The sequence below is a fragment of the Monodelphis domestica genome, chromosome 1 (genome assembly GCF_027887165.1).
Source record: "Monodelphis domestica isolate mMonDom1 chromosome 1, mMonDom1.pri, whole genome shotgun sequence".
Taxonomy (NCBI): Eukaryota; Metazoa; Chordata; class Mammalia; order Didelphimorphia; family Didelphidae; genus Monodelphis; species Monodelphis domestica.
Window position 1 is genome coordinate 333,580,011 of NC_077227.1, and position 15,246 is coordinate 333,595,256.

The following is a 15,246-nucleotide window of genomic DNA, read 5'->3' on the forward strand; positions in this document are numbered from 1 at the left end:
AACAAGGATGGAAGGAAGGAAGGGGTGGGGTGGAGGGAGGAATGAAAAATAAAAAATGTTGAAGCAACTTTTCTATTATTCACTGACAGAACAGAAGAGAAATTCAAAAGATTTACAAAGCAAAAAGGACAGTTTTGAAAGTTACATATTGAATATAATATGCATTTAAAATTAAAGCTAATTGTATAGAATAAAGATGTACAGTTTTGGATTGAATATTCTATTTTACCAGGGATATGGAAATACTTGTTTTATTTGGTGTCTATGTTCTGAATTTTTATAAATTTAAAAAAAAAGTATAAAGTTGAAAAAAAAAGAAAGATTACACCTTTGGATTGGCAGCAAAGGAGGAGTAGAAGGGGAAGAAAGAAAAATGTATTTATTAAGTGCCTCCAATGGGCCAAGCACTCTACTAAATGCTTTTTACAAATACTCATTTGATCCTGGAAGGTTGAGGAGGCAGACAGCTGTTAAGTGATTTGCCCCAGGACACACAAGCTAGTAAATATCTAAAGCTAGATTTGTACTCAGGTCTTCCTGACTCCAGGCTTGGTCCTTTAATCTATTGTGCAACTCTGCTGCCTACCGTAAAGACAAAGTTAACAGAAGAGTTGATTAAGTAGAAGAGTCACATGGTCAGACTCACACTCAAGGAATATCTCGTTAGCAGCAATTTGTAGGTAAGATGGTGTTGAAAGGAAAAATCTCTCTTCAGCCTTTCACCCTGCATAACAAGGCAAAATCTGGTACAAAGAGAAATTAAAAGGAATGTATCATATTGACAAGCTGATCATTGGAGACCAACAAATGGCTTCAAAGATGGAGCCAGCCTTTAATAACTTTTGTAATATGAAAAAGACAATTAGAATAAGTCCACATCAGCAAAAGGGGTTGAGTTCTTGCATCTCAGTTCCTCTCAAAGGTAGAAGAAAGTATATGACAATTTGCAGGTATGGTACAAGCATCCTAGGTAGGGTATGTAACTAGTAATATAAAAAGCTGCAGACTTAGTGTCACCTTCCACAACAGAGCCTCACCCAATACTGACTGGCCATCAAGACTGGGAACAACTGGCCACTGAGTCAGCCTAACTTTCAGTGATGTACTAGAGTGGGGAGAGACTTGAGGCAGGGAGGCCAAAGTGGAAACATTTTTAATCATTTGAGTAAGGTATATCTGCTTGAAGGTGGTAGTTATGTGAGTAGAGAAAGCCATGTGTAAGACGTTTAAGATTTAGAAAAGGCAAAATTTGGGAAACAATTGGATATGAAGTGTGCAAGAGTGAGGAGCTGAGGATAATGCCAAAATTATGAACTTGGGCAACTGGAATAATGGTGATGTCTTTAGAAATAGGAAAGTTTAGAAGAAAGAAACATTTTGGTAGAAAGATGAATTCTGTTTGGGACATAATGAGTTTGAGATGTCTCTTGGATGTTCAATTTGAAATGTTCAAAAGGCAATTGGTGATGTGAGACTGAAAGTCAGGGCATACCTTAGGGATGGATATATAGATGTGTGTTGTCTGAATAGAGATGATAGTTAAACCAATGGGAGCTAATGAGGTCTGAGGAATTCAGAATGTACAGTAAGAAGAGAAGGGGACCTAGGACAGAACTTGGGGAATACCCACAGATAAGGGGTACAGTATGGATGATGAGCCAGCAAAAGGAACTAAGGAGTGACTGGACAGGCAGCTGAAAAACTAGGAGAAGGTTTTGAAAACCCAGAAAAGAGACAGGCCACACAAGGTAAGGCTGGTCAACAGTGTCAAATGCAACAGATGGGTCAAAAAAGATGAGGACTGAGAAAAGGCCATCAGGTTTGGTGATGAAAAAGTCACTAAGACCCTCTGGCCATCTGTAAATTGAGGTGAATCAATCTAGATGATTTTTAAGGTCTCAGTTCTAATTACTATGATCTAGTTTAGTATCTATAAAACACCTGTTTCAATATCTATAAAGGAACTGACCATATCTCACACTTCTCAGAGTGGTCTTTATGAGCAGTATTGGCCAAAATAATTCATCCCTTCTTTGTAACTCCCACTCATTGCTCTCCATCTATTCTATTCCTAGAAGCAGAACTGGATAACTACTTTAGGAATTCAGAAAAGGAGGAATTACATCAATATGGACAATTTAGGAAGGCTTTGTGGAGGAAGTGGTCAGGATGTTGAGGTTGGCAAGGAAACATCAATAGGGTGAAGGCATCGTAGGCTCCATGAGGTCCACTAGCTGAATATGCAGTCAGCCACTGCCCTTGCCTCATGTCAGCAAATTTTCACAATTATCTCCTCCAGTCAGTGACCCTTGGATTTTGCTATTGATCTAAGACTTGATGACCTCTAGAATAGTGGACAGAATACTAGACTGAGAGTCAGGAACAACTAGGTTTAAATCCTGTCTCAAACATTGACTAGCCTCATGCCTCTAGTCTCATGACTTAACTTCTTTCTCATCCCCAGTTTCCTCATCTTTAAAATTGGCCCAGTGCCTGAAGTACCTATTTATTACAAGATGTGTTTTCTGAGATTCAAATGAAATAATACCTACAGTTCTTTGCAAAGTTAAAAGTGCTTTGTAATTAGAGTAGAATTACCCTTGGATCATTTGTTTAAGACTCTCCTCACTAGTAAAAGAATAATGATCCTATTCTGCATAGGAGGGGACAGGGGCAGGGTAGTTGACTCAGGAGGTTGAGAGAAGAAAACCATATTTCCTTCTTATTTTGAGACAGGATACATGTAATTCCAGATACCTTTCAGAGAGAAACCTGGAAAGAAAGAGGGAAAAGAAGAAGCATTTAAATGAACATGCAAGGGAGTGCAGTGTTGTCAAATTAAAGGATCCTTGCATGTTCATTTAAAAACCTCATATTAGTATTATCTATGTTTTATTGTATTTTTACTTACTTTGTTAAATATTTACCAATTATATGTTTTTAAAACTCCTACCTTCTATTTGATTTAAGTATAAGTTCCAAGGTAGAAGAGTGGTAAAGGCTAGGCAGTTGGGGTTGTGACTTGCCCAGAGTCACACAACTAGGAAGTGTTTGAAGTCAAATTTGAATCCAGAATCTCCTAGGCTCCAAGCCTGGCTCTCTTTCTACTAAGCCACCTAGCTGCCCTCTTCCCCAGCTTGTATTTTAATCTGCTTAAGGCCACACTCAGGAGTGCAAGGCCTACAAGGGCCAAGTGTTTGACACTTATCAGATTTCAGATTTTTAATTTTTCCATGAGAGTTCAGGGAGTTTCCCCTTGGGTGAGGCAGGGACCTTCCTTTCTCTTAGGTGAGCTGAGTTCTTTCATGCCCAGGGGGAAGAATTCATCCATGCTACACACAGAATAGAGTTGTTCTCTTCTCTACCAATGAGGAGAGTCTTATGCTGATGCTCCAGGCTGGATGGTTCTTCTTTAAATGATTCTCTTCCATTTGGGGTGGGTGGGGGTAAAATTCCAGAAAGAAGAGGAAGCTGTTTGGGTAACAAATAGACAACTATTCTTTAAGAGATATGCTTGTTATAAAAATCTGGCGTGAAAAAGCCTATCAAAATAATGTTGAAGGCTTTTTGAAAGCCACAAGTATTCAACTTTTTCTTATTACAGCAAGCTTTGGTTTTTGTGTGAGATCTCTTTGCTTTTGGAAACGTACTAACAAACTTGCACTACTTACTGACTTGAACAAGTGTGAATGGATTTCTTAAAAAAATTTTTTTTGTACCTTTAAATTCTCTAATAATTAGAAACTTTTTCTTTAGTCGGCACTGGCTGAAAGCTCACGCTTGAAGGAACAATTGATCATGTTAAAACTGAAGAAGGATTTGTTGATCAGTGTATTTGGTGAGGAACGGGCACAGTCTTTCCTAGAAGAGGTGGACAACACTATCAGGGAGAGAGACCTGCTTCATAACAATCTCTTACAAAGAAACAGCAAGTTACAAGTAAGTATCGTGATAAATTCCTTGATCATGGTGCCAATTCAAGGTACAATGAGCCATGAAGTCAGAGAATCTGATGGAACGTTAGAGGTCATCTAGTCTAAATGCCCCCAACTTCTGCAAGAATATCATTCCTTAAATATCACTGATGGGCCTCACCTCCACTGTTTCTCTGAAGGCCTTTCAGCTCTAAATCACTTTTACTTGGCATGATCTCCTGTCTCTCTGCCTCTTTCCTTCCTTCAAGTCCCAGCTAAAATCCCATCTTCTAGAGGAAGCTTTTCCCAATTTCTTCTCATCCTAGGGTCTTCTGTCAGTTGATTCTTTTCCATTTTTCTTGTAGTTTGTACATAATTGCATTTTGTCTCTCATAGCTCTAGACACTGGGATTACAGAGATTAAAACAAAAAATAAAATGGTCTCTGCCTTCAAGGAACTTGTATACTACCAAAGAAACTTAACACATAAATAAGCATAATACGGAAGAGAGAACCACACAGAATAAATGTTCTTCATTTTCCCCAGGGCAACACTTTACATACCTGAGGAAGTCTCTTCCTTATTTGTACTAGACATCACATGGATTTCATTAAAGATGAGGGGGGCAGCTAGTTGGCCCAGTGGTTTGAAAACCAGGGCTAGAGATGGGAGGTCCTGGGTTCAAATCTGACCTCAGACACTTCCTAGCTGTGTGACAAGTCACTTGACCCCCATTGCCTAGCCCTTACCAATCTTCTGCCTTGGAACCACACACAGTATTGGTTCTAAGATGGAAGGTAAAGGTTTTTATTTTATTATTTTTATTTTTACCAATTATGTGTAAGAACAAATTTGCACATAAGTTTTCTGAAGTTATATGATCTAAATTGTCATCCCTCTCCTTTCTCACCCTCCTCCCAGAGCTGGCAAGCAGTTTGATCTGGCTTATGCATGTATTATCATGCAAAACTCATTTCATATTGTACATTTTTGTAAGTGAATAATTATATAAAACCAAGACATGTCCCAAAAGGTTTTTTTTAAGTCCAGATGAAGAAATGGCTTGCTTTTCATGTTGTGTCACTTTCTCTTTAGAGTGCAATATCTCAGCACCATGACTTTGATACTGCATTTGAACCACTGCAAAAGAAGTTAGCAGATCTCCACATCAGAGCAGCAGAAAAGGAGTTTCAGCGTGACCTCCCTAGTAAGCAGGCCCAACTCCAGTGCTTGCAGGTAAGTGAGATAATGTAGGCATGTGTTTTAGCCAAGGATCCAGCGACAGTTTCTAAATCACTATGTAAGCCCTGAACTCATGAGAGGCTTTAGGTCATCCATCCAATCTATGGTTAATCTCTTCTCTACTCCAATGAATGCTTTTATTTAATTGATGACTGTTGTCACATAACTTTTTTTACCTTAAAGGTAGCTCATTGAGGATCTAGTCTAAATCTGTACCCAAAAAACCCCCTTATTTATCTAGACTTTGCTTGAAGACCCTTAGTTATGGAGAACCCACCCTCTGTTTAGGTAGGTAGCCCATTCTGTTTGGAATAAAATCTGATTGGGAATTTTTTTTCTGACATAAAACATAAATTTTCCTCTTTTTCACTTCCACTAGTTGCTCCCAGTTCTGCCCTCAGTGGGCTAATCAGACAAGTCTAATCTCCCATCCACTTAACAACTTTTCTAATACTTGAACATAGCTACCACATTTCTCCTAACGTCTTTTCTTCTTCATCCCCACTAAAGTTTTTTTTAAAGGAAAAAACTTTTTTTGGGTGTACAACCTTAATTCTATATATATAGAGAACTCTAGAAGTGAAAATTCCCTCCACTCATGCAGAGTGGCAACCATCTAATTTAGCCTTGAAAGAATTACCTGGGACACCAAGAGAGTATGACTTGCCTAGGGCACACAACTAGTATTCATCAGAAGTAAAAGAAAAACTCAGATTTTCCTTACTCAAAAACTTGCCTATTTGTACATGACACCTTTCTTACTATCTCAAAAATACTACTTGTCAAGACTAGCAACAAGATTTTGTTTCTTCTATTTTTCCCTAGTGGATAATTTCTAGGGTTTTTTCAAATCCCAACAACAAAAGCACATTTTAAGAATGTTAAGTCATCCTAATAAGGAAGGGTTATGACCTTCATTTTAAACAAACAGAAAATAAATTTAGAACATGTCAGAACAGGCCTAGCCCAGAAATTGCTAATTTAGGAGGAATTTTTTGGTTGAAGAATGAAGTTTGTACCATAGTTAAGGTTATTGCTGTTGGTATCAATGTCAGAAACGAGTAGATTTTACATAGAAAATAAGTTGTTGGTCTCCATGTAAAAAGTAACTTTTTGTAGGTTTTCTCAGTCTATAAACATATGATATTTCACATAGGTATTTATGGCAAGCATATTTCCTAAAACTCATTAATCACTGAAGCTGTCTCTTTTTTCTTTGATGTAGCTTTGCTTATAGATTCTCAGAGCTAGGAAGGAATTCATAGGCCAAATATTCCAACCTATACCTAAATATAACTTACTCTTATACCTTCTCCAAAAGGGTCTCCAACTGAAGATTTCTAATATTGGGGAGCTCATTGCCTTATGAGGCAGACCCACTTTCAGACATCTCTAATTGTTGGAGAGTTCTCCTGAGCTAGTATCTTTCTCTCTCTGTAACCTCCACTCATTGGTCCTGGTTCTACCCTCTAAGAAGAGAATAAGGCCAGTCCATCTTCAATCCTACAAATTATCATGTTCTCCTTTTCTAGGCTAAACATTCCCCAGTTCCTTCATCTGATTCTCTATGAAAAGATAGGTGGCATTATGGTTATAGCTCTGGGCCTGGAGTTCCAAGTCCAAATCGCACCTCTGACACTTACTAGCTGTGTGACCCTGAACAAATCAAAACTCTAACTCTGTTTCTTTTACTGTAAAATGGAGATAATAATAGTCTGTATTGTACCTCCTAAGGTTGTCATGAGGACAAAATAATATTTGTAAAATACTTACAGTGCTTGGCACATAGTAGTGCTTAATAAATGCTTGTTTCCTTCCCTTCTTCTTATCATCTTGGTCTGGCACAATTCAATTGATCAATGTCTTTCTTAATATGCGATAACTACAACTGAACATAGTACTGCAGGTTGGGTTTGACCAGGTTGGCAAACATAACCTGAATTACAACCCACCTTGTCCTAGTCACTTTGCTTTGTTAATGTCACCTAAGATCTTAAAGTCTTGAGTCAAGAATTTGCACTAAAATTCTTCAGAGGATTTGATAACTTTAAAAAAAAAAAACATTTACCTTGTGTCTTAGAATCAATACTATATATTGGTTCCAAGGCAGAAGAATGGTAAGGACTAGGCAATGGGGGTTAAATTATTTGCACAGCTAGGAAGTGTCTGAGGCCAGATTTGAATGACTTGGTCCATCCATGCCCTCTTATCCCATTTGACACTTTTTCATGGCCTCGCTCTTCTCTCTCATCCTACATTTTAGATGAGTAGTTCTTTGAATTCAAAGTAAAGACAACTTTTATCCCTATTAAACTTCATCTTCTTATATCTGGCTCATTCTTCTAGTTTTGGATCCCTTCCCCCAAAATTTCCTTTGTGTTCTGGATGCCAAGCAGATTATATTTCTCATACTTTAGAATATTACTATTTTGAGGAGCCTCTTCCCCTTTAGACAAACTATGCCACTCCTTACCCTACTTACTCTTATTTCTTTCACATAATGACGCTGATTCTGCCAAACAGATGAACTCTCTCTTTCCTTCTTTCCATTATAGAACCTCCAGGAAGGCTTGCAAGAGCTTGACATTCAGATTGAAGACCTGAAGCCCCTCGTTCGGACAAATCCCAGACACCAGCATAAAATCAGTCAATTTTTATCTGATTACCAGACCTTGAAGAGGTCTTTGGAGGTAAGTTATGAAACATCAGTTAAAGTTACAACTTATATGTACTTTATATTTTGCAAAATCCTTTCACAGATACTACTATCTCACTGAATTCTCATAATAAACTTGGTGAGGTAGATAGTATGAGCATAATTATCCCCATTTTACAGATGAGAAAAACTTAACAGAGGCTGTCAGTAAATAAATATTAAGTGTCTGCTCATGTGCCACACACTGTATTAAACACCACAACTACAAAGAAAAATAAAAGACAGGTCCTGTTCAAACCATGATCAAATAACTAAGTTGTAGTTAGGTCATGAACCCAGGTTTTATGGCTTCAAATCTAGTTTTGTCTTAGGAGGCCAGGGAGAAAGATGTTACTAGTCATTACTTAACAGAAAGGGTATGGTCTTAATATGTCAAATAAGACTTTTTTTTTTTTGACATGGTTGATGTGGGAATTTATTTTGCTTGACTATATATACTGTTAGAAGAATTTTGTTTTTCTTTTTTCTTTTTCATTGTGTAGGGAGAGTGAGAAGGAATAAAAACAAATGCTTGTTAGTTGGAAATTTTAAATTACATTTTAGAAGGCCAGGAAAGGGGTTAATTTTTAGTGATTATTCCTACTCTCATATTAATTTCTTCTTGTGTTTAACCACATCTTAGAATTTGGAGTTGAAACAGTGAAATTGAACAAAATTGCTTGTCTTTTGAGCAAGGCACTTCATCTAGTCTGTTTTATGATCAGGAAGCAAAGGCTGAGAGAGAGATTTTCTCAGTTCTAAAATTCCTTCTGTATTTTCAACATTCTTATATTCTCAGATTCCTTCAAATTCTAAATTGCAAGACATGTTTTTTCTTTACTAACTCTAGCTGAGATTAAATAATAATAATAATAACCAAAACAAATATAGTGCATATTTCTATAGCACTTCATAGTTTACAATGTGCTTTCCCTCTGTGAGGAAGCTAACAGTGAAGATAGCTGCTGAAATTGTATAATCTCAACTTTATGATTGAAGAAACTGAGGCTCAAAGAGTGAAGTATCTGTTCTTCTAAGGGTCCATAGTTAATATGGCAGAGCTAAGGCTTGAACCCACATCTCCTGATCCTAAGTCTTGTGCTGTTTCCATATTATCATGCTGCTTCTCATGAATTCATGCCTTTATGGCATTATGAGTACTTTGGGTCCACTGGCTGAGTTCATCTACCATAGATCCATTGTACTAGATTCCATGGGGAAAGAAAAGACCTGATTCTAGCTCAGAACATTTAGCCCAGAATAGCTACGCAACAAATGCTTCCGGGTGGTTTTCAGGTAGGAATTGTTTCATTCATTGGATTTGTGTGCCCATTATTAACAGGGGGTGGCATATTAATAGTGTGTGCCTCAGAAATACTTGATTGAGTGATTTTATTAGTTGAAAGATACAGGAGATTCTGACACAGGATAATTGTGAGGAAAATGTTTTATAACCTTTAAAGTATTACAAAAAATGTTGTCATCACTATTTAGTAATATGAGAAATTTGAGAAATAAGAAGTATAGTTAAATACATTATAAATTCAACTCAGTAAGCATTCATTAAACATCTACCATGTGGAAGCCCCGGGCACCACATCCAAAGACAGGAAAGATATGCCCATGCATATTCATGTTTACCTGACAAATCATTTTTATTCAAAAGAGAGGGGAATAAGGAGAGAACTTAGCAAAACATGAGAAGGAGCAGCTACGTAGCACAGTAGATAGAGCATCAGGCCTGGAGTTGGGAGGACCTTGATTCAAATTTGGCCTCAGATACTTTCTAGCTATGTGAACCTTGGCCCAATCATTTAATCTCATTTGACTAGCCCTTGCCTTTCTGCCTTAGAATTGTTACTAAGACAAAAAGTAAGAGTTTAGAAAAAGAAAAATTAGACATTTTAAGAGTACAGTATCTCAGGGAGGGAATGTTTTATACTTACATTAAAAAAGACAACACCCAAATTGAGCCTTGAAGGGAAAGATTTCAGTCAACAGAGATGGGATTAAAGGAGGGACTCATCTGATACTTATATCTGGTTGAGAGGTGCCATATACACTTTTGTGCCTTTTAGGTAGCTAAGTCCTGGCTGAATTATATATTTAATTGATTTTGTCATGGGTTTGTGAGACATAGTGTACCAGAAATCAATTTAATATAATGCCATAAATAGATGACTTTCACTGAATAGCAGATCTGTAAGGAACCTTAGGTTTTTCTGGACACCTGCTTATAGATTTGGAAGCTAAGCCAAAAGTCAAGAAAAAGAAAAGAGAAGAGGAAGGAGAAGAGAAACAGGAAAGGACAAGCATTAAGTAATTGCTTTCAATGTTTCAAACACTGTTTACTTTACAAGCATATGTATATTTTTCACATATTATCTCATTTGATCTTTACAACTACCCTGGGAGGCAGGTACTATTTTGATTCCCATTTTACAGCTGAATAAACTAAGGCAAGGAGAAGTAAATATATGAGGCTAGATTTGAATGCAAGTTATACTCACTCTAGGCCCAGTACTCTATCTTTTGTGCTGCCTCGGTCACATAGTAAATTTGAAGGCAGAGATAGGACATCTCTCTTTTACTCCCCTTATTATCTCTTTATATTTATAAACTGGCTACCTATCTAAGCTTGGTGCTAATATATGGGGTGCCCTCCTGGTCTTGTAGATAACTATGGAACAAAGGCAGCAGCAAGTTCAGGAACACTGGACATTCAACCACAAACTGTGGGAGCTCCAACAATGGATTGGGATGGCCAAACAAAAGCTGGAATCCTACCAAAGGGATGAAGGCCAGTGGAAGGTGGATGGCCAATCCGTAGAAGATATTGAGGTAAGTAGACTTTTCCCTTAGGAATAGTGTTTCATTTTCTGGAAAGCCAAGCTGCAGAGGAGTAAAACAGTTTTGAAAAGCCCAGAGTTCTGTGTGCAAGTGAGCTGACTCTTGACCTAGGTAGAACATCAAGTGGGAGTCGCTTCTATTTGTCAATGAGCTTTCTTTATGACTTCTTTGGATTTTGAACCAGATTTGAATAAATAATTCTATGGTTGAAATAACTGAAGATTAGCCTAGGATTTCACAGGTGGATAGAGGTACAACTAAATTTGTATTTATGTTCGCGATGTAAATTCACACCCCAAATTTCTTGTTTTTGAATAGCTAAAGCCATATGCTTCTCTCCTATAGAATTGGAATCATAGAATGTCAGAGCAGAAAGGACATGAGAACATAAAACACTAGACCTTAGTTTCAGGGAATATTATCACTGGAAAGGAAATTTAAACCTAGAACAGTAGACCCAGAAGGAATTCTACAACATAAAATGTTAGAAGATAGAACATAGTATGTTATAACAGGAAAGAACTAAAGGTTGTTAAACACAGAATGTTAGAGCTGGAAGAAACTTTAAGATGGAACAATAGAATATAAAACATAAAATGTTATCACCAAAAAAAACTTTAGAGTTTTTCTGGTCTAATATTCTCAGGGAATTAGGAAAAGATATGATGGCTTTTTCTCAGTCTTCATCTTTCTTGATCTTTGAAGTACTTGACATTGCCTTAGATACTCTCTATCCACTGGGTTATTGTTGAGGTTTTGTTTTGTTATGTTTTTTGACACTATTTGTTCTTTCCTGGTTCTCCATCTATCTTTTCCAAGTACTTCTCAGTCTCTTTGGTTGGATCATAATCTATATCCAATCCCATATACGTAAAAATATTTTTATGACTCTGTCCTTGGCCTTCTTTTTTCTCTATCCTATTTTTCATTGTAGAACACTTCCATCAGTTTGATTATTTTTTTAACATTATTTTATTTGGTCATTTCCAAACATTATTCATTGGAGACAAAGACCATTTTCTCCCACCACCACCCCTTCCACCACCTCTCCCATAGCCGACGAGCGATTCCACTGGGTATCACATCAGTTTGATTATTATCTCCATGAAGATAACTCCAAATCAACATATCTAGCCTTTGACCTCTCTCGGACTTGAATCTACTCTGATACATCACTAATTGTCTTCTGAACATTTCCAACTTAAATACCATGCCAAATTCAAGATGTCGAAACAGAACTTATTATCTTGTCCAACCTACCTCTCTTCCAAACATTCATGTTTCTCTTAAAGTGATCACTATCTTTTTTGTCATTCATGTTCATAACTTGGCATCCTCCTCCTCTCATTCTTCCTCATTAATCAACTGATTTTAATAATGCATATTTAATAGCAACATTAAGTCAATGGAAAAGAAATCTTGCTAAAGTTGCTTGTCCTCTTAAAGAGGTATGGTTATTTGGTTCTAACATTAATCCTTACTCCTTACCCTTGATCTAAAGAGCAACTGGCAGGTATCTTAGTTGTAGACTATGAATCTTGACATGGAGCCACTCATCTTTCAGAGGCTGGTGGCTGAATTCCCTGATAAGGAAGTACAATTGCACTTGATCGAAGCTCATGGCCAGCTGGTAATGGAGACATCATCTCTTGAGGGAGCAGCTCTTGTCCAAGAAGAATTAAAGGAACTGATGGAGTCTTGGAAGGCTCTGAAGTTGCTTGAGGAAACATTGTTGAGGTAAACAGATATTTAAGATTTTTTTCTTTATATTTTCAAACATTTCTTGTGACCCAATATTCAGAAAAACAGATGAAGTTATTGGTGATCAATCCCCTATGTCATGTGAGCTCATTAAAGTGATGGTAGAAATCATTTGAAGTGTTTTGAAAATTGTTTCATACACACTTAAATGTCATACATGTGAAGATGCCCAGGGCCACCTTTGTTATACATTCATTGTATTTGGTTAGAGCTCTAATTCTCTTGTTGCAGGGCCTTGCCTATAATATTTTCTTCAATGTGAGTACAATGAGAGTTTCTTAATGTGAGTACTATCTCTACCAGTGCAGATAGATGGTATATATTATCCTTCTTGGTAATATGCTGTAGCTCACTTTCTATCACCCTTTGGTTCTTTACAATTCCCTTTTAAGATCATTGTAAGGCATTAATTGCCAAATAGCATCAATAGGAAAATATTGATGTTTACAAGGTGGGATTTTATGGCAAAGAACATTGTGGGATCGCTGAAAAGACTGTCTAATTTCCAAATAAGCTCTTGTCTACTCTCTTCCTCTGATTCAAGTCTGGAACTACCTAACTTATTATCCATTAGCAGTACCTGTCCCAGATATGCAAACTAATGGACCAGCTTATTGGGTTGCCCATCCAACTACATATGGGGGTCTAGGCAACATGCAAATAAAATGTTCATGAGCTCAAAAGAATTAGTTCAATGAATATTTGCTGACTCAGTGTCCTGTTGTAGAGTCCCATAGTAAGTCCCATACTTTAAGAACATGACAATGTTCAGTATATCCAAAAACTTATAATAATGAGTCACATTTTCCAGAAAGGACTCTTGATAACAGCTACTTATTTATTTTTAATGACAGTTAAGTTGGTTTTGCATTTAATATCTACCACACAATTACTGAAGACAACTTCAACTGCCACAAACTGTGTATTGAGAAAATTTTCTCTTTTGCTGATGACTAGTATCAAAATGGTTATCTCATATCATCTTCTGGGTAATATCCACAGTATCTATGATCTTAGTTTCTACTGGTGTAATGGATAGAACTTTGACCTATGTTTGAATCCCAATTCTGCCACTTACCAACTTTTGTGAACTTAGGCATGTAGTTTAATGTTCCTTGACCTCAGTTTCCTCACTTGTAAAATTACAAAATCAGGACAGGTGCTCTCTAAGGTCCTTTGTAGTTTTCTCCTGAAACCATATGATTATTAATCATTTGTCTTACTTTATGAGAACTATTCCTGTTCCCAAAAAGTTATTTGTCATTCTAATTTTTATGAGTCAAATTGTATTTGAAACTCAATAAGGGAGCTTGCTAGTCAAAGAAATGGTATTGTGAATCTTTTGCTAAAGTAAAGAATTATATTGGTAAAATGAACTATCATTGCCAAATGTATCTTTTGGACAGTGGAAAATCTGGATTTTCAGACATTTAGGTTTCTTTAATGCAAAATACATCTTTATCATCATGTCCTCTGAAACACAGAGCAAATACCTAACTATTCATTGGCCCTGTCCTATCACTTAAGTTCTATCAGCAGAATGCTGCTCCTCGGGTCCCATAAAAAGGTAAGAGTGTTATGCTGGACCTCAGGAAACCAAATGCTAATTCTCATTCTGCCACTGCCTTGCTGTGGGAACTTTGGCAAATAAATTTCTCAGTTTCCCCCTTTGGGTGCCTGCTGAATAAAATCCTTTCCACATCTCACATTGTGAGGATATGAAGATTAGGCTGTCATATGCCCTCAGGGAGGAAGCCTTCCATTCTTTCACTCATAAGGACCAGAGACAGGATTTTTTATTGTGTTTTTATTTTCTCTGTGAGTACAGGCATTAATGATGATTGATAGCCAAGTATGATCCTTTCACTATCAAAGATTCCAGCCCCTATTTCATGAGCTGTTGTGACTGAAGAAATTTATGGCCCCCATTGAGGTTCCTCATCAGGTCCAGGCAACAGTATAACACTAGCATCTTTCTTACTGTTTTTCTACCTTGCTAGGACCTGCCAAAGCTTATGTTCCAAATGAAGAACTACTCAGAATCCATGGTTGTCTTCAAGTCTTAGTGAGGCACTAAATTTTTTTTTTACTATATAAACGCTTTATTTCCTTCCCTTCCCTCTGTGCCTATGATTATTTTTTCTGCTATATTTAAAGCATTAGGTACAAGTGTCTGATCAGAGAAGATGGGTCTGTATCTCCATACACTCTCCAAATCCCCAAATCATTCTTTTTTTTTTAATTTTATAGTATTTTATTTGATCATTTCCATTCATTATTCATTAAAGACAAAGATCATTTTCTTTTCCTCCCTCCCACCCCCCGTAGCCAACGCATGATTCCACTGGGTATAACATGTGTTCTTGATTCGAACCCATTGCCATGTTGTTAATATTTGCATTAGAGTGTTTGTTTAGAGTCTCTCCTCTGTCATGTCCCCTCAGCCACTGTAGTCAGGCAGTTGCTTTTCCTTGGTGTTTCTACTCCCTCAATTTGTCCTCTGCTTATGGATAGTGTTTTTTCTCCTAGATCCCTGCAGATTGTTCAGGGACATTACACTGCCACTAATGGAGAAGTCCATTACATTCGATTATACCACAGTGTATCAGTCTCTGTGTACAATGTTCTCCTGGTTCTGCTCCTCTTGCTCTGTATCACTTCCTGGAGGTTGTTCCAGTTCCCTTGGAATTCCTCCACTTTATTATTCCTTTTTGTACAATAGTATTCCATCACCAACAAATACCACATTTTGCTCAGCCATTCCCCAATTGATGGGCATCCCC

General features: G+C 37.2%; 1 protein-coding gene across 3 annotated transcripts in view; it reads left to right on the top strand.

Moving 5' to 3' along the window:
* Window positions 1–15,246, top strand: part of SYNE3 (spectrin repeat containing nuclear envelope family member 3) — a 188,086-nt gene that overhangs the window by 122,270 nt on the left and 50,570 nt on the right. For all 3 annotated transcript variants that reach the window (XM_007473629.2, XM_007473627.3, XM_007473628.3), the window contains 5 exons: window positions 3,757–3,939; window positions 5,011–5,151; window positions 7,713–7,847; window positions 10,529–10,693; window positions 12,267–12,439. In XM_007473629.2, coding sequence (XP_007473691.2) covers window positions 3,757–3,939; window positions 5,011–5,151; window positions 7,713–7,847; window positions 10,529–10,693; window positions 12,267–12,439 — 797 coding nt within the window. The remainder of the gene's footprint in view (window positions 1–3,756; window positions 3,940–5,010; window positions 5,152–7,712; window positions 7,848–10,528; window positions 10,694–12,266; window positions 12,440–15,246) is intronic.